General features: G+C 39.1%; 2 protein-coding genes across 12 annotated transcripts in view; one reads left to right on the forward strand and one right to left on the reverse strand.

The window, feature by feature from the left end:
* Positions 1-16,858, reverse strand: part of TOR1AIP2 (torsin 1A interacting protein 2) — a 44,642-nt gene extending 27,784 nt beyond the window's left edge. For 2 of the 5 annotated variants that reach the window (XM_032653650.1, XM_032653640.1), the window contains exon 1: positions 15,099-16,858. The gene's annotated coding sequence lies outside the window, so the exon portion shown is untranslated. Of the gene's footprint in view, positions 1-3,301; positions 3,382-10,455; positions 10,608-15,098 lie in introns of those variants that run through there. The other 3 variants (XM_032653660.1, XM_032653630.1, XM_032653635.1) reach the window with 3 other exon arrangements.
* TOR1AIP1 (torsin 1A interacting protein 1) overlaps positions 13,456-21,876 on the forward strand; it is a 52,933-nt gene continuing 44,512 nt past the window's right edge. For 2 of the 7 annotated variants that reach the window (XM_032653590.1, XM_032653617.1), the window contains exons 1-2: positions 13,474-15,258; positions 16,957-17,031. In XM_032653590.1, coding sequence (XP_032509481.1) covers positions 14,781-15,258; positions 16,957-17,031 — 553 coding nt within the window. In that variant the 5' untranslated portion in view covers positions 13,474-14,780. Of the gene's footprint in view, positions 15,259-16,956; positions 17,032-21,876 lie in introns of all 7 variants that reach the window. The other 5 variants (XM_032653563.1, XM_032653607.1, XM_032653581.1 and 2 more) reach the window with 5 other exon arrangements.

A 21,876-nucleotide genomic window follows, 5' to 3' on the forward strand; every position in this document is an offset into this window, starting at 1 on the left:
AAAAAAAAAGATATAGCCTGAAAAGCAGAGGGAGTTATAACCCTTAGCTGTGATCAGCCAAAGCATTTTCCTTACAGACTATCAATAGCAGCTGTGATTCTCAGATTTTAAAATGGCAACTTTAAAAGACAACTGAAGAGCAGCCTCTGCCAGTGCTGCAACCTGGGGTCAATAGTCTGATGGGAGCCCCGGATGGGGTGGGATAGAATCAGTGTAGATACACTGATGTGTTTTTTGAGGTTAGGTGACAAAGTATGCATGAAGATTACGAACTCAGCTCCTCAGGCAGAGTGAACAGAAAGAAGGGTTCCTGACCTTTGTGGTGACAACATAGAGTACAACAGATTTCCCTGAGGGTCTACTGTCAAGAGCCACTACAGTAAAAGTTTCAGTTGTTGAACTGGGAAATCTTGGATGTCTAGTACATGAAACAAATAGATGATGAATAAAACCCACATGATTGTGGGGTTTATCACAGAAGTTAGTAGTAAAGTTATATGACTAAGTCTGACATTGAAAAGGTATAGAATTTTGGGTTTTTAGAAAGAAAAGGGGAAATTCAATTAAAACCACAACAAGATACTGTATTTCACATCCACCAGACTGGCAAAAATTAACAAGTTTGACAATGTGGGCTCTATATACTCTAGGCAAGACTACCCTCCCCTCAAACTCCACATCTCTGTTGGCTAAAGCTCCATTCCCTAAGCTCCAAATGCTCAGAATGAAGGATGGCCTTCCCCCAACCTTCATTTCTCCATCTTCAAGAGTTAAGCAAGACTAGAGCTCCAAGTATTCCTGAATCAAGAGCAATCTAGTGTTCCATATGTTCTAGACCACCCCTCCCCTCATCCTCCAAACCACAATGGGCAAGAGGGGAGTCAAAACAGGGCTCCAAAGCACTAAATGCTCAGAATAAGATCACCTATTACCAGCCTCCTAACTCATTCCTTCCTGAAAATACTCCTGGCAAGATTCTCGAACTACCCCCCCCCCCACCCTCACAAGCTTCACTACCATTATCTGCTTGAAAGCCTGAGGACCAACCAATCTCATCACACCTGTACCTCTTTTTATGTCAATCACCACATGGAGCCCAGAGCTTCCTGGTTATACTTCATCCTCTTATAGTCTCTAATTCCCATATGGCTCTGACAGCAGTAAGATAATATCCCCTTCTCTTCTTACTTTTTTTCCCCATAAAACATGTACCATTTTGATATTAAATATTTTACCTATTTGTCTCTACTAAAACCTAAACTCCAAGAGTAGGGTGTTTTGTTTTTATTTACTGCTGTACATACCCAATAAACATTTCTTGAATGAATAAATAATGAGACTATAGAGTAATTTGAATCCTTATACCCTAACACTAGGAGCATAAATTAGTATAACCACTTTTGGAATTAATTTGGCATTATCAAGTAAAGCTGAGGATGTGCATTTCCTGTAACTCAGTAATTACCTGAGAGTAGTCTCAGGTAACTACCCTAGAGAAAATTACACGTTTATTTAAAAACACGAATAAAAATATTCATAGTAGTTCTTTGTGTAACAGCAAAATAACAACCAAAATGCCCAAGACAGTAGAATGGATTAAAAAAATTGAGATAGTCCCACACAGACATAGATGAAACTCAAGAATATTGAGCTGAAATATAAAGAGCAAGTAGCAGAAGAATACACACATACTCACTCTCTTATATAGTTTCCATTTACATAAAGTTTCAATATATTGCTTAGGAATAAATGCAATAAAGCTAAAAAGAAAAGGATAAGTACAAGGATAACTATTACCTTTGATGGGATAGGGAAGGGAATGGGATTGAGAAAGGCATACAGAGTATTTCCAAGATAATTGTAAACATTTTTTCTTTGAATGGTTGGAGGTACAAGAATGCATCATAAATCATAATAGTTTACATAATCTCTATTCAATATTTTATTTTTTTCTACTTCATTTTTACTTTTTTTAACTTTTAATTTTTATTGGAGTACAGGTGATTTACGATGTTGTGTTAGTTTCAGGTGTACAGCAAAGTGGATCAGTTATACATCTACATATATCCACTCTTTTTTAGATTCATTTCCTAAATAGATCATTACAGAGTACTGAATAGAGTTAGTTCCCTGTGCTATACAGTAGGTTCTTATTAGTTATCTATTTTATATATAGTAGTGTGTATACGTTAATCCCAATCTCTATTCAATATTTTATAATTAAAAAAAGAAAAGAGTGGAAAATAGCAGTGGGCTAGAAAAAGAGAATAGGCAAAACCAACTTTCACCCTGTGGACAAGAAGACCAGGAGCAGTTACCCTGCTCAGAGGCAAAGTGGGTGACTGAGGAAAACAGGAGTCCTACAGAAAGACATGGATCTTTGTTTTTCTCATAATATTGGAAGCAACTATCTCTTCATGGAAATAAAGTAACAGAAAATATATTATAAATCAACTATACTTCAATTTAAAAAAATCTCTATGGAAAGAAAAAAGAAATAAGGTAAAAGAGGCCTACCTAATGTTAATTAATGGAATTAATTTTTCCATTAGGCTACCTAATGGAAAAGAACTTCACTTGGCCAGATATTCAACAGAAAAACTCCATCTCTGAAATAATACTTTTTTTTTTTTTTTTTGGCCACGCATGGAGCATATGGGGATCTTAGTTCCCAACCAAGGATTGAACCTGCGCCCCCTACAGTGGAATTGCAGTCTTAACCACTGGACCACCAGGGAAGCCCCCAAGATAATACTACTTAATAATAATAGCTAATACTTATTGAGCGTCACTATCTGTTCTAATACATGTAATACATTTTACATCTATTAACTCATGTAATCCTTACAATAATCCACTCTATAGTTAAAGAAACAAAGAGGTTGAGCAACTTGCCCAGAGTCACACAGGTCTTTGTAGAGAAATCAGTATTTGAATTCAAGAAGATTGGTTCCAGAGCCTGTACTCTTAACCACTATAAGACACTGCCTTTCTGAAGCAGTGACTGTTGAGTTTTAGAAAACCCTTTCATAAGCTATTTGCATAAGCTACAGGATACTCTTCAATTGTGTGTATTATATTAAAGTGGGGGTGGGAGAAACTCTCTCCCATAATTTTCCACTTTCACACAAAAAAATCCAGGATACATTTCAGGGAGTCCTAAATCCCCTGAAATTACATATAAAATTTTTTATGTACACATGTGCATTTTTTTCTGGAAAGAGAGTACAGCTGATCCTTGAACAACGTGGGGGTTAGGGGTACCAACCTTCAAGTAATCAAAAATCTGCAAGTAACTTACAGTCAGCTCTTCGTATATGCAGTTCCTCTGTAGCCATTGTTCTGCATCCTCGGATTCAATCAACCACAGACCGTGTAGTACTGAAATATTTATTGTTGAAAAAAATCTGCACGTAAGTGGACCCACACAATTCAAACTGTGTTGTTCAAAGGTCAACTGTACACACTTTTAGATTCCCGAAGGAACGGTTCAGAACCATTGAGCATGAATGGTTCCTAATCATTTTACCATCAAAGGCAATTTTTATTCCTGGCACCCCCCTCCCCAGATCTCAATGTGGAAGGATCCCTGAACAACTACCATTCTTGTAATAACTTCGTTTTCTCATTTTATTAATTAGACATGTAGATCTGCCAATCAGAACTTCTAATAAAAACAAGAAAAAAACTAGTGTTAATAGCCCTGATTTAGAAATTTTCAATATTTTAAATTACCGATAATATTCAAAATGCCTATAACATAAAGTCAGAGAGATTTCGGCTACTCTGGATTTGTTTCCTTCCTCAACTCCATTAGCTTAAGTCAAAAGTGGTTGATCTGAGGTAAATGTATGATTACCACTAGGCTGGTAGAAATGCAAAAAATACCTTGGGAACCACCATTACTCAACTGATTATTGTTTAAGTTATTGAGGAAACCACCACGTACTAGGCCCAATGCCAAATACTATACATACAGAGAGAAAAATCTTACAGAGCTTCCAGATGTCCAGGGAATCCAGATTGGAACCAATGCTTTAGGTAAAGGCTAAGAGCTTTTCGATAGATATAAAAAGACTGCCTGTAGAGATCACAGGAAATTCAGGAAGGCCCACAGAAGTTGGAATGTCCTTATCTTCAAGCGAACCTTGCAGTCAACAACAGTGGGTAAAAAACAAATTTAAAGGGCTTCCCTACCACATAAATGCTATACAGTCATCTTTCAGTATCAGTGGGGGATTCATTCCAGGACCACCCACAGATACCAAAATGCAAGGACCAGAGGGACACTCAAGTCCCTTACATAAAATGGCGTAGTATCTGCATATAACCCATGCACATCCTGCTGTATACTTTAAATCATCTCAAGATTACTTATAATACCTAATGTAATGTAAATGCTATGTAAATAGCTGCCAGAGCACAGCAAGTTCAAGTTTTGCTTTTTGGAACTTTCTGAATTTTTTTTCACAAATATTTTCTTTTTTTTTTTGGCTGCGTTGCGTGGCTTGTGGGATCTTAGTTCCCCGACCAGAAACTGACCCTGGGCCTTGGCAGTGAAAGTGGCAAGTCCTAAGCACTGCACCAATAGGGAACTTCCCAGATCAGACTTTTTGTGTATGAGAACTAAAGTAAATTTAAGTTTCATCCTGTAGATTTATTAGAGGAAAATTTAGAAAATAAGCACTTTAACATCAAAACAGAAAATGCAGTTCTATTCAAACCAGTGAAATTTACACTACTAATGATGGCAGCTTAATACATATTAAATAATTATCATCTCTAAATATTGAGTCTGTATCATTCTTCGCTATTTCCTGAATTGATGTTAGTAAGCCAGCTCAAATCTGCCTCTGATAAACAAAAATTCTCTTGTTCTTTTTATTTATTTATTTAGAATATTTATTTATTTGGTTGCAATGGGTCTTAGTTGTGACAGCTGGGCTCCTTAGTTGTGGCATGCATGTGGTATCTGGTTCCCTGACCAGGGATCGAACCTGGGCCCCCTGCATTGGGAGCTTGGAGTCCTATTCACTGCATCAGCAGGGAAGTCCCTCTTGTTCTTTTTAGTGATAGGATAATATAAGTTTCAGATTGAGTCAGGACTGGGATGACTTCTCCAGGCAAATATATCACTTAAACTTCAGCCTCAGCCAAGTCCTCATATGATATATAAAATCAAAAGAACAGACACATAGAAAAAATATAAATGCTCTAAATTTTCTTGCATTTCCATTTTAAATATTTTCTCCCATGGAATAATTTATTCTAACACTACTCAATAATCAAAACTATTTTTTGTATGAGACAGCTTCTCTGATAAGTTTCACACACGAAGTGAAATCTCAAGAGCTTCATATTTCATTAACTAGTTCTGAATTTAGATGTTGGGAGATTAAGGAGTATGAAAAAAAAGAATCACTCTTCTTTTTAAATTCACATAATCTAAAATAATTCTTTGCTTAAAATATATTATGAAAATACATGCTCCTGAAAAAAGTTTTCAGCCTGTTTTGTGAGGAACTACTTTTAATTTGGCAGTCTTGAGATCACAGAGAAAAGGCAGAATCTTCAACACTGTTGAGCACACACACTGTTCCCTCTTACGAAAATAGATAAGCCAAAAAAAAATATGATCTTGAGTCACCCAGGAGTTGAGAAACAGGGAATTCCCTGGCAGTCCAGTGGTTAGGACTCCGAGCTCTCACCGTCGAGGACCTGGGTTCAATCCCTGGTTGGGGAATTAAGATCCCACAAGCCTTGCAGCGAAGCCAAAAATAAAAATAACAAAAAAAAAAGGAACTGACAAACATAACAGGTGTGTGTGTGCATTGCTGGCATTCCATAAAGGGGAACAACTGGTTTAAAAATTTACTGGTGCACTTCAATCTACTTTGCCCTAATGGACAGAAGTCCATGGTTCAAATTCTATCTACAGTTTCAATTTAAAACACCAGCAGCCAAACCTTTAAAGTTAATATGCAGTTTTCAACAGTGAGACCTAGTGCTAAGGTTAGGTATTTATATACTTGTACCAGCTATTTGTGTCTGTGTTGAAAACTAAGTATCTAAGTCTTGCCCACGCCTCTGCACCATATCCATTGTCATAATATGCCAGGATTATTATTTTCAAGATTTCCCACTCATTTCCCAGTGTTTTCACTAAATAGTACTTATTCCGTATTTTTGAAGGGGAGGTTGAGAAAGTACTAAAAACTAGAAACAAAAAGCACTCCACTTACTTTCTTAGGGAACTGTTTCTTATATATATAGGGACTGGATGTCTGGTGCAGTTCAGATATAAATTTTTTCTGAGGATAGAGAAAAAATTTCCTTTCCTTCTTACCCTTCTTACTCCCTCGATTTGCATTTCACATTTAGGCTGACCCACGCAGAGGCAAAAAGCAACACACAAAGATCAAAGAGTTTGCTACGATTTCCAACAGTGGGTGGCATAACTGATTCCCAGTTTTAGCTCAACTCCTCTAATCATCTTTAATATCTACAGGAAGCCAGCACGTTGTTATTAAACGTTTTATTTTGAACGAATTTTAAACTTGTAGAAAAGTTGCAAAAATAGTGCAGAGAGTTCCTTATACCCTTTACCCAGTTTCTCCTAAAGTCAACATCTCATAAAATACAGTTACAAAACCAAGAAATTAACACTGGTACAAGTCAATTAACTAAACTACAGACTGCTCCAATTGTACCAGTTTCTCCACTAACGTCCCTTTTCTGTTCCATAGTCCAATATGGGATCCATTACTGCATTTAGTTGTCAATTCTCCTGAGTCTCCAATCCGTGATAGTTTCTGTCTCTAATTATCTCTTGTGACTTTTCCTGGTCTTTGTGACCTTTACACTTTTGAAAAGTACTAGCCAGTTATTTTGTAGAATGTCCCTCAATTTGTTTGTAGAAAGATAAAGAGTTTATGCATTTTTGGCAAGAATAGCACCACAGAAATGATGTTGAGTCCTTCTAAGTGCATCATATCACTGGGGTCATGATGTCTGTATGTCTTATTACTGGTGATGTTAACCTCAATCAGTTGGTTAACACAGTATCTCCACTGTCAAGTTACTATTTTTCCTTTGTAGCTAATAATTATATTGGGGAGATATTTTGAGACTATGCAAATACCCTGATTTTCCTCAAAATTTCACCTACCAGTATTATAGGTAGATTTTATCTGCAATAATTACTACGCGGCTGTTTGTCTAATAGTGATTTTGTTTCCTTTTTACCATGTTTACTCATTGGAATTCTTCTCTAAGAAAGAGCTGTCCCTTCTTGAATTCTATTTATTTATCAACTATGTCAGTATGGACTCATGGCCACTTACTTTACTTTATTCTATGGGTTAAAATCCAGTACTACCATTACTCATTTTATTACTCAGGTTGTTCCAACTTTGGCCATCAAGCTCCTTCAAGTTCCTCCTGTGTCCTTTCAACAAGCTCCCAAACCTTTTTGAGCATTTACTTAATTTCAAGCACCACAAGATGTTCCAGGCTCACCTTGTATTTTCCCTGACTCAGACCTGGAATCAAGTACGTCTCAAAAAAAAAAAAATCCTAGTTCCTTTTATCAGAGGATAGTGTTTAAAAACAAGAGCTGGGTGCTCATTGCTACTGGGGTTTCACCATCAGGTCAACAATTTGGACAACCCCCACTATTATTTGTTTCCTTACTAAACTCATTAGCTGGAAATCATTAGCATCACCTGGGAACCTATTAGAAATGCAAACTCTTGGGCCCCACCCCAGACCTACCAGACTAGAATCTTTGAGGGTCTGGTGCAGGAATTTGTTTTAACAGGCTCACCAGATGATTCTGATGCTCGCTATAAAATTTAAGAAACATGAAACACTGCTTTAATGAAGACAGTTAGCTTTCCATCACTATAAACCCTATGTTTACTCTATCTATCCCTAATAAAAAAAGGGAAAATTTACCTTTTTTGTCTTTTGGAAAATTTACTCTTAATAACTTGTGCATAAATTATATTTTTACTGCCACAACTAATAAAACTATAGGTGAATGCCTCATCTGTTAAGGCACTGAACACTTCCCTACTCTTGTTTTCCTACAAAGTTTTTTTTTACATGTGGTGGTCATGGTAGTTATAAAGTACAAATATTGTTACTCTTATACAAAGAAGTTTAAGTCAGCCTGCAGGACCATCTCCTGCCTACATATATGATTCAACATCCATATAGTGAATCTATAAATATGAAATCCTCGCAGCACAGTCCTCTAAAGTCAGACTGCCTAGGCCTGAATGACTGCTCCAGCACCTGACTTGGTGAACTCTGCCCTATTTCCCTGGTTCTCTTAACCACAAAATGGAATAACTACCCAGATGAAAGAAGCATTATGAGGGTTAAAGTGATAATGTGCAGCACTTACCGCTATGGGGGCACAAAAGAAGTCTCAGGATGTGTTTATTATTATTTGAACTGTTAAGTAAAAGTGCAACTAGACGTTTTATTTTTCGGAATGGGGAAAGCAAGTGGACACTGTGCTAAAGGAAAGTTCTGCCGTTTCTTCACTAGTAGATCAAAATAAAGGCAGAACCAGAGAGCTCTATTTATATAATAAAACAAAACCCTCAGCAGTTTACAAATTAATGTTTTAAATTTGCCTTTTGGCAAAAATGTTATTATATTTACATTATGTACACCCATGATCAAGAGCTAAAGAAGAGTATATAAAAATAAAAACAATTTGATTTGTTCAGGTAGTGGAATTATTGGTGAATTTTCTTCCTTTTTATTTTGATTATCAAAACCATGTGCCACTTCCTTTAATATTAGTAAAGAAGCAGTCCAATTAGTAATAACTGTTTCCACTTATTGAGTCCTTAAACCCATTTAATATTCCAAATAACCCTATGACTCTCCACTTTAAAGATGAGGTAATGGGCTCAGAGAGATAAAGCAACCTGCCCAAGCCACAAATTGACAGAACAGGAATTCAAACTCAGCTCTGACTCCGAAGTCTACGCTCATAACCAATGTTGGAGACATCTTTCTTTATTCACAAATGCTTGATTTGCTGTGCAAAACTTACGATAAAGTATAATCACTATATTGACTTATCTCTTGTGGGACACAGTAGTCATTATAAAATGTAGACTATTAACGAAATTTTAACACAATTAAAATTCTAAATGAAAAATGAAAAACAGCATAAAGCAGACAAGGTTTCTCTCAGCAAACTTTCCTTCAGGAAATTCAAGTGGCACTTCAGAGAAATGTGGATTTCCATGGTATACAGTTTAAAATTACCGCCTACGCAAAAATAAATTACATACAAGACGCTATACATTATTTAAATACCCAATAATCCTCAAATAATTAGCTAAATTCTTGTTACTCTATTTGTTACTTATAGAAGCTCTCAGGCTAGTATTATCTCTACACTAGGAAGAAAAACAAATGAAGTAGAGCTTAACTGAGTCACTTATAGTTACGATAAACCAGCAGTAAAACTGGTAATCAAGTTCTGGGCTCTGCATTCAGCATAAGCATTACTCAGAGACTCCCAAAGTTTTCACAGCAAATGTCAGTTTTCAAACTGTTCTAATCCACACAAAGGCTTCCAGGAACATTTTTAGTTCCTCTACCAGTAAGTTCCTTTTTAAATTAGATTATTTCCCACTGACCATTTATATAGTAATCCTGTGCTTGAAAAACAAAACTGATAAATACGGATAACAGCCACAGCCCTAATTCTTAACAAACAGAGACAAGGAAAGGATCTCTCATATAGATCCAAAAGAAAATGTTTTAAAACCTAAAGACAGGTAAAATTGAAACAGTGTGTTGAATCAGATTAACTGATTTCTGTAACTGTGTATAAAGTCGAACAATTAAGCACTACTGATTAAGTAGAGAGTAAACTTTTTTGAAGGAAGGAAAAAGGAGTAAACTTTCTCGGGTATGAGATACAATTGGCAATACATATATAATATGTAATTAATTGGTAATTGCAGGGTCTTACTAAAACTTCGCTCTTTTTAGCACCATTAAGGCTAAAAAGCAGGGGTGGCAAGTGAGGGATGGCGGGGCGGGGCGGGGGCGGGGGAACACGGACACTATCTTATAAAGATTAAAAAGACGAATGATGGGATCCTGTTAAGCATGAAGGTAAAGGGAGTAATCAACACCTGCACTGGTAGATTTCCCGTTTACATTTGAACCTTATAGGAATTCTGCTTCTCGTCTCAAAGTCCAAACCAAACATTTATTCCCACCTTATTCTGTTTAATGTTTATGATTCTGTTTCTCTTTTTTCACTCCAAAACAAAAATATACCTCCAACCTGCTCCGTTTAAGGTTTTTGCGGTAAGGAGGTGGGGGTGGGGAAGGACCGTTTCTGAAAGATATTTAAAAAGAAGGTATCAGATCAAATATTAAAACATGGAAAAGTTGTATACAAATATTACTTACAAATTCTAGCGGGGTTTTAAATCGTCGACTGTCAATGTCAGGAGAGCCCTTAAGAGTGTTCTTTCTGCTCCACAACGCTGAGCTGCTCCCCTCGGACGCGGCGGAACAGAACGTCGTCCTGTCCCTGCCCACGTGACCGCGACCTCCGCGGGGAGGGTAGGCGCCCGCGGAATGCTGGGACTGGTAGGCGCCGGCCCCTCCTCCCCGCAGGCGGCCAGCGGCCGAGCTGGAGGCTGGAGGTTCGGTGAGTGCAGCGACAGAACCGCAAGCCTCCCCGCGTTCTCGGGCTGCTACCAGACCCAGAGGCAGACATCCCTGCAAGACCCTGGAGGACCCTAAACCCTCATAAAGACCTAAAGTTCATAGGCTTGAGGAACTAATGGAACCAACACAGTGAGAGGTACTAGCCAATGATACTGGCAAGCACCAGTCAGACTTGACTTAGAAGCCGGCCTCTACCATTACAAGGTGCATGTCCTCAAACGAGTTGCTTAATCTAAACCCGAGTTTGCTCTTGTCAAATGCAGACAACGCTACATACATAGTACCTCATAAGGTGGTTGTGAGTAAATGAGCTAATGTACATAACAGTGTCTACTAAACGACATTAGTAAATGATGAATAAAAAATAGCTATTATCTTAATCTATTAATTTTATAAAAATGAAAATTGAGAGATGGCAAGCAATGTACGCAAGAACACATAATTGGTTAAGGGCAAAGTCAAGTAAGTCTAAAAGTCCTGTTCCTGACCTGCACCAATTCAATACAACATAGAAGAAATCTACTCACATAAATTTCACTTCCCCTTTCCTGATTTTTCCCCATAACACTCCTGACCAACACGCTATTGTACTTATTTTGATTTTTATCTGACTCCCATAGAATATAAAAGCCTAGAAGGCAGGGAGGGTTGTCTTCTGGTCTCTTCTTTTACTGCTGTATCCCCAGCACCTAGAACAGGGTTTGCCTAGTACATAGCACTAGCTCAATAATTTACTGGATTACTGATTCTTCATGTAACTGATTTTTTGGTGTATTCACCTCTCAACCATCCTTTTTTTGGCAGAAGACATGGGATTTAGGAACATTCTTAGATGCTGTTTAATTGACTGCAATTTCTAATTCAACAAAGAATAAGTGGAAGACATATTCTAATCACTTCATTTCTAGACATTTTCATTTGTATTAACCGTCTTTAAAGTATTTTTTCTATCACTTGTGAGAATGGGGAATAAATGCAGCTAGCTACTGTCTTTACTTCCTCTTATTTAATATTTCAATCTTTTCCTTATTAAAAATAACAATGTTTCCTCTTTCTACTAAGATATAATCCCAAAGTTATTTCTCTCATCAAAAGTGTGGATATTATGCACAATTGATAAATGCTTTCTCAGTAAACAACAGGATTTCTGCTTACCCTAAACAAAAAACTCATGTACAAAAATTATCTTATTGGGGCTTCCCTGGTAGCGCAGTTGTTGAGAGTCCGCCTGCCGATGCAGGGGACACGGGTTTGTGCCCCGGTCCAGGAGGATCCCACATGCCACGGAGCGGCTGGGCTCGTGAGCCATGGCCGCTGAGCCTGCGCGTCCAGAGCCTGTGCTCCGCAACGAGAGGCCACAACAGTGAGAGGCCCGCATACCACAAAAAAAAAAAAAAAAAAAAAAAAAACTGCTTTATTTAGAAATCCATTGTCAAGAACATTAGATTTCTAGACTTAGGCCTAATCGCTAGGTCCTTAAATTGCCAGTCATTTAACCTGAATTATAATTTTTTGTATATCTGTCTTCCCTAGTATATGGCAAATTCCCTCAGGGTAAAGAACACTCTCATTAATTTAATTCATATATTTATTAAGCATCTATTCTGTGTTTAATAAATATATGAATTAAATTGATGAGTATATTCTTTGTTGTAATCACTTCTTCTCTTGTTCTCTTTTGATTCACCGAATTCCTCTACATATCTCAAACTCCCAAAGTAATTGTTTAACATCTGGAGCTCATGCCTACTCTCTTGGTATTGGCAGCCCAGCAATTCCCTTATAATATTAGCTATGAGTCTGTCTCCGTCTCACCTCTTTTGGGCCACCCTTGTAGTTTGGAAAACATCTACAGCAGAATATCTGGTTTGACGAGGGTTTACCTTTACCTCTCAGTTAGTGATGAAAGTTGGTATTTGTAAGTTGCTAAGGCGTGGGAGGCATGTATGGCAGGGCTAGGATTATGTATCCTTATTACCTAGATAAAGAGGGAAAATCCTAAGCAAATATATGTGTTAATGCTAAATTAAAGTTGCCACTCCTCTGATTTTACTTCAAGCGTCTCATGATCTGTTTCTTTGAAAACCATTCCTAAACTCTTACAAGCATTTTTAATTACAAAATAACACATGTACTGAATATTCAATAATATATAGAACCTCCTGTCCTCTCTTTTTTAATATGTCCCCCTAAACTAAGTTTTACAATCTGTAACCAAGTTTCCATATAGTCACCTGTCCTGGTAACTGTTTTAAAGAGGCTCTTAATATATGCATTACTGTTCATAATATGAACTTTGTATAATAATACTATAAAGTTTTATATTCTTTAATAATTTCATCTATTACAGAACTTTTACTATTATATGTTAATAATGAGTAATATAGTAGGTACCTCATAAAGCATTAGTTAAATAAAAGCCAGGTATTAACCAAGTATCAACACTTCTCAGCATTTTGTCAGAAAAGACTAAGTCCCACGAATCTTGCAAATATACTATCTAACTCAGGCTGACGAGGGAGAACATGCTTTTAATTTTCCCTTAAGACAAAAGATTTTTTTAAAAAGTAGCATCTCCCATGTTGCTATTCCTTCAGTTTCTTTGGCTATATTGTATACAGTAAAAACAAAAGCTCAACTAAATGAATCTCCTAACAGGCAAAAACCTAGGTGATTCTCTAAAGCATGTAATTCCTCTTGTCTGTGGCCAAATTTCTGGACAATTAGTGAAAACATTGAACACCTTAAGATTTCACTAAATTGAAATCTGTGCCCAGTTTGGACAAATGAGTTGCTCAAAAACATTCTAAAGTGATTTTAAATACAGGAAAGAATAAACAAATACCTTCAAAATTTTCAGGCTCGTTCATTATAATTGCTATCCAAATTGCAACTTTTTAAATCTAGTCACTAAAATCAATTATAGAAAGCCGTCCAAGAAGTGTGTGTATATTTGAAGGCAAGATTAATCTTTTTTCAATAATTGTTCAGACTTTATACTAAATTAACATTCCCTCAGTGTCTAAATTTGGTTAGATATTTGCAGATTATCCACATCTGCAAATACGATACACAGAGGTGGAACATAGGCTTTTATCATGCTTTCTTATTCAGTAAACTAAACGCAGGAAAACCCTATATCAAATGCAGTATATCAAATCATGCCCAGAATCAAAGTAAAAATAATGGATCACAAGTGAAAATTACAGTGCCGTCATTAAAGTACTTGTTCATTTCTCACTGTCCATAACACAGCACTAGCAAGCTTTCTGAACAGTGCTGCTGGACTACAGCTTTTATACGAAACCAGGAATAAGACTGCTTGCTATGCGCACATTTTGCAAATGTTAATCCACCCCAGTATGCCTGTAGATCCGATTTCGTACACTCAACGAGGCACTTAAAACTTAAAAAGTGGTTAAATGCCTTCCCAAGGACCTTGAAACTAAAATTTTCTCCAAGATGACACCTACAAAAGTATCTTTCTTATCAACCCCTGCTAAGAAACACTCGGAAAGGTACGGCGGAGGCAGCAGTCGATCAGAGGCTGCGGGAAAACTGCGCAACAGCCTGGGGGTGAGGACCGAAACTTCCCCTCCACTCTGCCTTTCCCAGGTTCTCGGTACTGGGGGACTGGCCGGACGTCTCCTGCGTGCCGGCAACAGTTGCCAGGAGCAGCGGGCTGAGTACCGGCACTCTGCCCAACCAGTGGTCTCTTCTCCGTCGTCCCCTCCTTCCCTCCCTGAAGGCTGAGGACAGCGACGTCCTCCTCCCTCTTCTCCTCCTCTTTGGTGCCTTCAGCCAGGAGGCGGGAGTGACCCGCGGCAGCTGACCCAGCACAGGCACTGCCTCTCCCACAGCCCTCAGAACACACGATGGGCCCAGAGGCGGGTTTGCAGCACAGCAGCGACGACGCAGGCGGCAGCCCCAGCGACTCTCAACTGCCTCCCTGACCGTCGACACCACTGCCGAACACCCGAAAAACCATCGCCACCAACGGCGAGAGACTCTACAGGCCCTCCAAAACACCTTCTCGATCAACTCAAGCTACGTCAACAACTATGGCAGGCGAGGGGTGGCGGGCGGAGCCGGAGAAGGAAGGATGGGGGCTGTACGTCACGCCCAGGGCTCCGCTACGGGAGGCGAGGCCCCGGCTCGCCCCTCAAAATGGCGGCGGCAGTGACGCGCCTGCGTATGGTACTCCTACGCCGTCGCGCCACGGCCGGCGGGAAGTGAGGTTCTCAGAAGAGCCGCCCGAAGTGTACGGCGACTTCGAGCCCCGGGCGGCCAAAGAAAAGGCCCCGGTGGGAAGACAAATTCCGCTAGAAGAGTTCCGGCCCGATTCGGCGAAAGAGGAAGTGAGAGAACGCTCCTATTACCTTCGGTCTCGGCAGCGGAGGCAGCCGCGACTCCAGGAAGCCGAGATGAAGACGCGAAGGGCTACTCGCCTTCAGCAGCAGCAGCACTCACAGCCGCCTCCGCTGCAGCCGTCTCCGATTACGACCCGGAGAGGATTACGGGACTCCCATTTATCCGAAGGTGAGGCCGACAGAGGTAACAGTCTCAGCCCCGAGCCAGGGAGGGAGTGCCGCGAGCGTGCGCGCGCAGAGGGCGTGTGCGCCTCGGCCGGGCGTGTGCCTTTCTGGACCTCACCCCCTCGGGGCTTCTCCGCCCGGATGGGCGTGCGACCCGACGCCCGGTCCGCCCCGACCGCTGGCGGGAAAGCGGCAGGGGCGGGGGCACTGGAAGGGAAGGCAGTCGTGCGGAGCTACTTGAGCAGAGCCGTGGAGCCGCGTGCATCCTTGGGCATCAATTTAGGGGTGTCAGGATTGCCTCTTTTCTGCAGGCTTGCACGTTGGGACGGCGAGTTAGGCGGCAGGCGGGACACTGAATCACTCCGGGCTGGGTTTCATATCGGTTCTCTTTGTCCTGCGGATGTTTCTACCAAAGCCAGTTCCATTTCCTCCTTTAACTCTCAGAGGCCAGAAGTCCCTAGCTGAGAATTTTGGTTCTCATCTAACCTTCCAGTCTTTCTCCATCACTACCTAGGTGGGGAGAGAGGGAGGGGAATTTTGTGAGTGGCCGTTTTGAGAACAAGTGTAGTTGATTAATTGATTTGAGGGCCCACCCAAATACTTACACCGAAATAGGGTAAGGCAGTTATCCTGAACTTGAAGCTTCCCAGTGCCTGATAAACTTGAGCTGATCGCTCTTTCTAGAGTGTGGTGGTCTCTGGCAAAAATTTGCATGTTGGGGACCGTCAATGGTTAACTAGTAGCCAGACAAAGCAAGACTTTTAATTAGTTGTCGTCTGAATGGGCCGCAAGGATACTGACAAGGTGATTGTATAGTTTTAGGAAAGTCACAGATGAATCAACTCCCTTAGTCCATCGTCTCCCACCCTGCCCCCTCTCCCCATCTAACACTGAGTCAGAGATGAAGTTTCATGTTGGCTCCCCGTAGGGCACCTATGAGGTAAAATCAGGGGATTTGAATCATAATGGAATTACATAGTTAGTGATAGACCTTTGATGGATATGATGAAGAGGAGGTGGATTTTCAGTTTAGAGCAGAGTAATAGGCTGCACATTTACGACCTAACACGTGCTGCCACATTGGAAGATGTGTTGATTTTGGAAACTATGTTAAAGATAATGTAAATTAGTATTGGGAGTAGCAATTCAAGACAGTTTAACCCATATATATGTTAGTTTTATCTCTCTTAAGATTGTCAACTTCTGAAGACAAAGACCCTACATATATATTTATGTATTTGAAGGACCACGTTATACTTCCGTGCTTATGTTCATTCTGTATCTCCAATATCTGGAAGAATGCTTTAGAAGGCAAAAAATATATATGTTAAATTGTATTGACTCTCCCACACAGGCTGGTGCAGTTGTATAAGTTAATTTTTTTTAACACATAAAGGATATACTTCTATTTTAGTAAATCTATAAGGATCTACACGTTTTTCATTCTTCTGCTTTAGCCCATCTTTTAAATTTTCTAAAGTAATGTAATTTTGTTGTAAAGCATCATTGGTGAATAGTTTATTTTTATATTGTCTTAAAGAGTAGTTCTGGCTAGTTAAATTCCTAAGTTTTGATAAACCTAATAACACATTTCTGAAGGGATGAATTACTTGCATTTCTGTTTATATATTGCTGTTAATATACATAATCTCTACTCAGTTCACATATTCTGAATTTTAGAATTGTCATATCTTTTCCTTAGAGGATGAACCACCTTCACAAACTGTTTTAAGCCCAACTGTCTCAAAGAATACTCTCAGGAGAACACAGACTCCAGGTAAGAAGAGTGAGTTTATTGTTTTCCTTACGTGGCTGCTTTTTTTATGTATAGATGGTAGCCTGGTCTATCAAGGGTTGCAGATCATACCTCATTCAGGGTTTCAGTGAATCTTCTTTATAGGTTTTTATTGAATTAAGCAATAGTAGGATGTGTCAAGAAAAGACAGGGCACATACTTGGTGTATGTTAATTCATTCACATAACTATGCAGGATAGATGTACCCATTTTTTGGTGAGAAAACTGGAGCTCAGAGTAGCTAACTTTTCTCTAAGATTACTTGCTTGTAACTGAGCCAAATTCAGACCCAGATTTGTCTTCTCCAAAGCCCTTTCATTTGCCCCAAGTACCTCACTGTCACTGTCCCGTGTAATAATTACTACTCAGTAAAGCTTGTTAAGTGTTGAATGAATGAATATGTCACACTACTTTCCATTTGAAACGGATTAAGGGCTTCCCTGGTGGCGCAGTGGTTAAGAATCCTCCTGCCAACGCAGGGACACAGGTTCGAGCCCTGGTCCGGGAAGATCCCACATGCCGTGGAACAACTAAGCCCGTGCGCCACAACTACTGAGCCTGCGCTCTAGAGTCCGTGAGCCACAGCTACTGAAGCCCGCGCACCTAGAGCCGGTGCTCCACAACAAGAGAAGCCACCACAGTGAGAAGTCCGCGCACCGCAACAGCGAGTAGCCCAGCTCGGCGCAACTAGAGAAAGCCCGCACGCAGCAATGAAGACCCAATGCAGCCAAAAATAAATAAATAAAATAAAATGGATTAAATGGTCTGCATTGTAAAATCATGACACAATATGGTCGATCTCAGTTTGATAATATATTTCATCAAATCTAAGATCTCATCAGTTGTAAGATATACTGTCATTGTTTTATGTACCACCTAGAAGGAAGAAATGCTGCCAATTAAACTGTAATATGCCTTAGATTTTATGATACATCCCACTTTCAGAGATGTTAAAGTGTAAAAATATTTGCATCTTAGTATCAATGTAACATGACAATAGGGTACATTTGATAGTCTACTTAATGTTTTAAAACCTGTTTAAACTCTTTTCAAAAGCAAGGGAAAGGATTAAGTTGTCATTAACGCATAACATCCTTTGGTTTTTAGTTCCATTTATTTTCAGTTTGCTTTTTTTGATATTAGGAAAGTCCACAGCAATAAATGATTGTAGCTATTGAAACTGATCATCTCTGGCTTTTTATTTTTAAACGCAAATCCTGACTTCTTTCCTTACCCATTGCTTCTAATAAGATTATTCCTTATAATTTAAACTGTTCTGTTCTCAGTTTAGAATGAATAAATATCTGGTTCAAGTTCAGTTCCAAATAACACACCCTTTATGCTTAATTCCTTGAATAGCCTATGGTACTGTATTAAGATTATAAACTACCTTAGAAAAATGCTTTGAGTGATAGGTGCTATAAACAGATTTTCCAGGCCATTTTTTTTTAAGATTTATTTATTTATTTTTGGCTGCGTTGGGTCTTAATTGCTGTGCGTGGGCTTTCTCTAGTTGTGGTGAGCAGGGGCTACCCTTCGTTGCAGTGCGTGGGCTTCTTATTGCGGTGGCTTCTCTTGTTGCAGAGCACGGGCTCTAGGCACACAGACTTCAGTAGTTGTGGCACTCAGGCTCAGTAGTTGTGGCTTGTGGGCTCTGGAGCACAGGCTCAGAAGTTGTGGCACATGGGCTTAGTTGCTCTGTGGCATGTGGGATCTTCCAGGACCAGGGCTTGAACCCGTGTCCCCTGCATTGGCAGGCAGATTCTTTTTTTTTTTTTTTTGCGCTACACGGGCCTCTCACTGTTGTGGCCTCTCCCGTTGAGGAGCACAGGCTTCGGACGCGCAGGCTCAGCGGCCATGGCTCACGGGCCCAGCCGCCATGGCTCACGGGCCCAGCCGCTCCGCGGCACATGGGATCCTCCTGGACCGGGGCACGAACCCGTGTCCCCTGCATCGGCAGGCAGACTCTCAACCACTGTGCCACCAGGGAAGCCCCGGGCAGATTCTTAACCACTCTGCCACCAGGGAAGTCCTTCTAGGCCATGTGGAAAAACCATATCCTTGAAATTTTATTTATGGGAGATTTAATTTCATGTCCCTTATACTGGGAGAAACAAAAATCTCTCATTTTTAAAATCTACAGTAAATTTCTAAAAATTATGGAGTTAAGTAAATTGATGTAATGAAGACTGTTGAGTACCAGCCTATAGACCATTATAAAACGATTATAAAATAGAATGTCTCGTACAGTCTTTTGGAGTTCACATTAGGCCTGTATTTAAGGACTGCTGTTGAGGTACATGGCTGCATAATATTGTGGAAAGAGCACTGGACCTTGGTTGAATTAGCTACTCACCTTGAACCTCAGGCCTTTATCTGTATGACTTACCCAGCCTAACTCACAAGGCCACTGCAAAAATGATATAGTACTTGCCAAGTCAGTTTGTACACAGTAAAACATACAGATATAAGGTGGGGTTTTTTTCCTCACAGCACTTTACAGGAGATGTGAAGTTCATAAAATTTTGCTTAAGCATTTCTTTTTTCTCAAGAAGCTTATGCTATAGTTGGTAATGGAAAAGACAAAACATTTCCCAGTATAGATGATAGATCGATGGAACTCATGCATAGATTACCTGGAATATATCGATATCATACTGTGCTACAGTATAACTAGAAATAAGGATATGTGCATCTTTGGGAGACTTGAGATACTCGGGGTTCTCTTACTCTAAAAGGTGCTTTTAAAAATTATACTGCATCTAGCACTTGGCATGCTCCTGTATCATTCCTCTTAATAAAAGGAGAAAGAGTTTAGGGAAGTCATTAAATGAATGGTTATAAAGTCTTTCTAGCAGAGGAATTATTTAAACAGGAGTCAACTTTGATGGAAAACTGCTTTAAGTGCAAGTTTAAGGTAGGCCCTTCCTTGTTTGAGGGAATGTAAATGGATGCAGTCACTATGGAAAACAGTTTGGAAGTTCCTTAAAAAAACTAAAAATAGAGTTGCCGTATGATCCTGCAATCCCACTCCTGGGCATATATCCAGAGAAAACTCTAATTCGAAAAGATACATGCACCCATATGTTTATAGCAGCACTGTTTACAGTAGCTAAGACATGGACACAACCTAAATGTCCATCAACAGCTGAATGGATAAAGAAGTGGTGTGTGTATATGTATATGTGTACACACACACACACACACACACACACACACACACACACACACTGGAATACTACTCAGCCATTAAAAAGAATGAAATAATGCCATTTGCAGCAACATGGAAGGACCTAGAGATTATCATACTAAATGAAGTCAGACAGAGAAAAACAAATATTATATGATATCACTTATATGTGGAATCTAAAATATGATACAAATGAACTTATTTACAAAAACGAAACAGATTCACAGACTTAGAAAACAAATTTATGGTTACCAAAGGAGCAAGGGGGGTGGAGGAAGGATAAATTAGGAGTTTGGGATTGGCAGATACAAACTATTATATATAAAATAGATAAACAATAAAGTTCTACTGTGTAGCACAGGGAACTATATTCAGTATCCTATAAGAAACCATAATGGAAAAGAATATGAAAAAGAATATATATATATAACTGAATCACTTTGCTATACACCAGAAACTTAATACAACATTGTAAATCGACTATACATCAATTAAAAAAGAAAAAAGATAGTCCCTTCCTTCTTGTAGAATCATAGACTTTCAGTTTAACTTTGGTATTCAAAATTGTGCCATAATTTTGTATAGGGCCAGTGGTGTGGTCTGAGAGAACTTTATCCAAAAATGTCCTTAAAACTAATGACCTAAAGCAAGGGGCCACTTTCTAAAACAACCTAGTAAAGACAACTACATCATTTGTCATCCTGTTTTTGAAGTTGTGAAAAAATGTTGATTGTATTAGTTTAGAATAGGAATATGGTTTAAACTCTGCTTAATGTTTGAAGTTTCAGAATTGCATTATTTTCATGTTGAAATAGCCATTAGGTTGTTCAGTCAGTTCAGTCCACATATATCTGTATGACTTCTTCTATGGCCAGGTTCATCCCTTTCATGAAACTAATTTCATAATCTAAAAATACAGTAGGAAAATTTCATTTACTTTTCCTAAAGTTAAATATTTTTAACAGTTATGGTTTCTGGCTAAATAATTATAGTTAAATATTTTTAATACCTTCTATTTTGTCATGAACATTTGATTCTTTGGCTCCTGTAGTTACAGCATTCATTCATTCTCCAGATATTATAGAGCACCTACTTTATACCAGGCCCCTTTCTAGAGCCTGGGGGTGCAGTGGTGAGCAAAAGCAGCAGACAAAGGAAGGAGATTGCTACTAAAGAAGGGTACTTGTTATTTTATTCTCTAATACCTCTCTGGGCTACTCTGTCTCCTTCAAGTATTTCAAGTATCTTACATAGGGCTATATATATGGTAGAGCATACAAGAAAAGCTCAAATGAAAAGATGGGGACTGAAATAGTAATTGATGTCTATAGAGTAAGTTAAGTTTTAGGTTTTAATTAAACCTGAAAAGGATGGGAATACAGAGGAGAAAAAGAGGAAGGTAGTTGTAATAATAAGAGTAACAGACATGTACAAGATTTCTTTTTAAAGCTGCTTATATAAGTTCTAAATACCTGATATGTGAAATTCTAACAACTGATAATATTTCATAGACTCTTAGAACTGGAAGATTTAGGGAAGTCATCTACTCAGAGTTTCTATCAGTGTAGGTGTCCCTCTGTTAACATGTATCTGTGCATTGTTGATCATCTGCAGTGATGTGGAAATCACTCCCTCAC

The sequence above is a fragment of the Phocoena sinus genome, chromosome 1, assembly GCF_008692025.1.
Source record: "Phocoena sinus isolate mPhoSin1 chromosome 1, mPhoSin1.pri, whole genome shotgun sequence".
NCBI classification, from domain to species: domain Eukaryota; kingdom Metazoa; phylum Chordata; class Mammalia; order Artiodactyla; family Phocoenidae; genus Phocoena; species Phocoena sinus.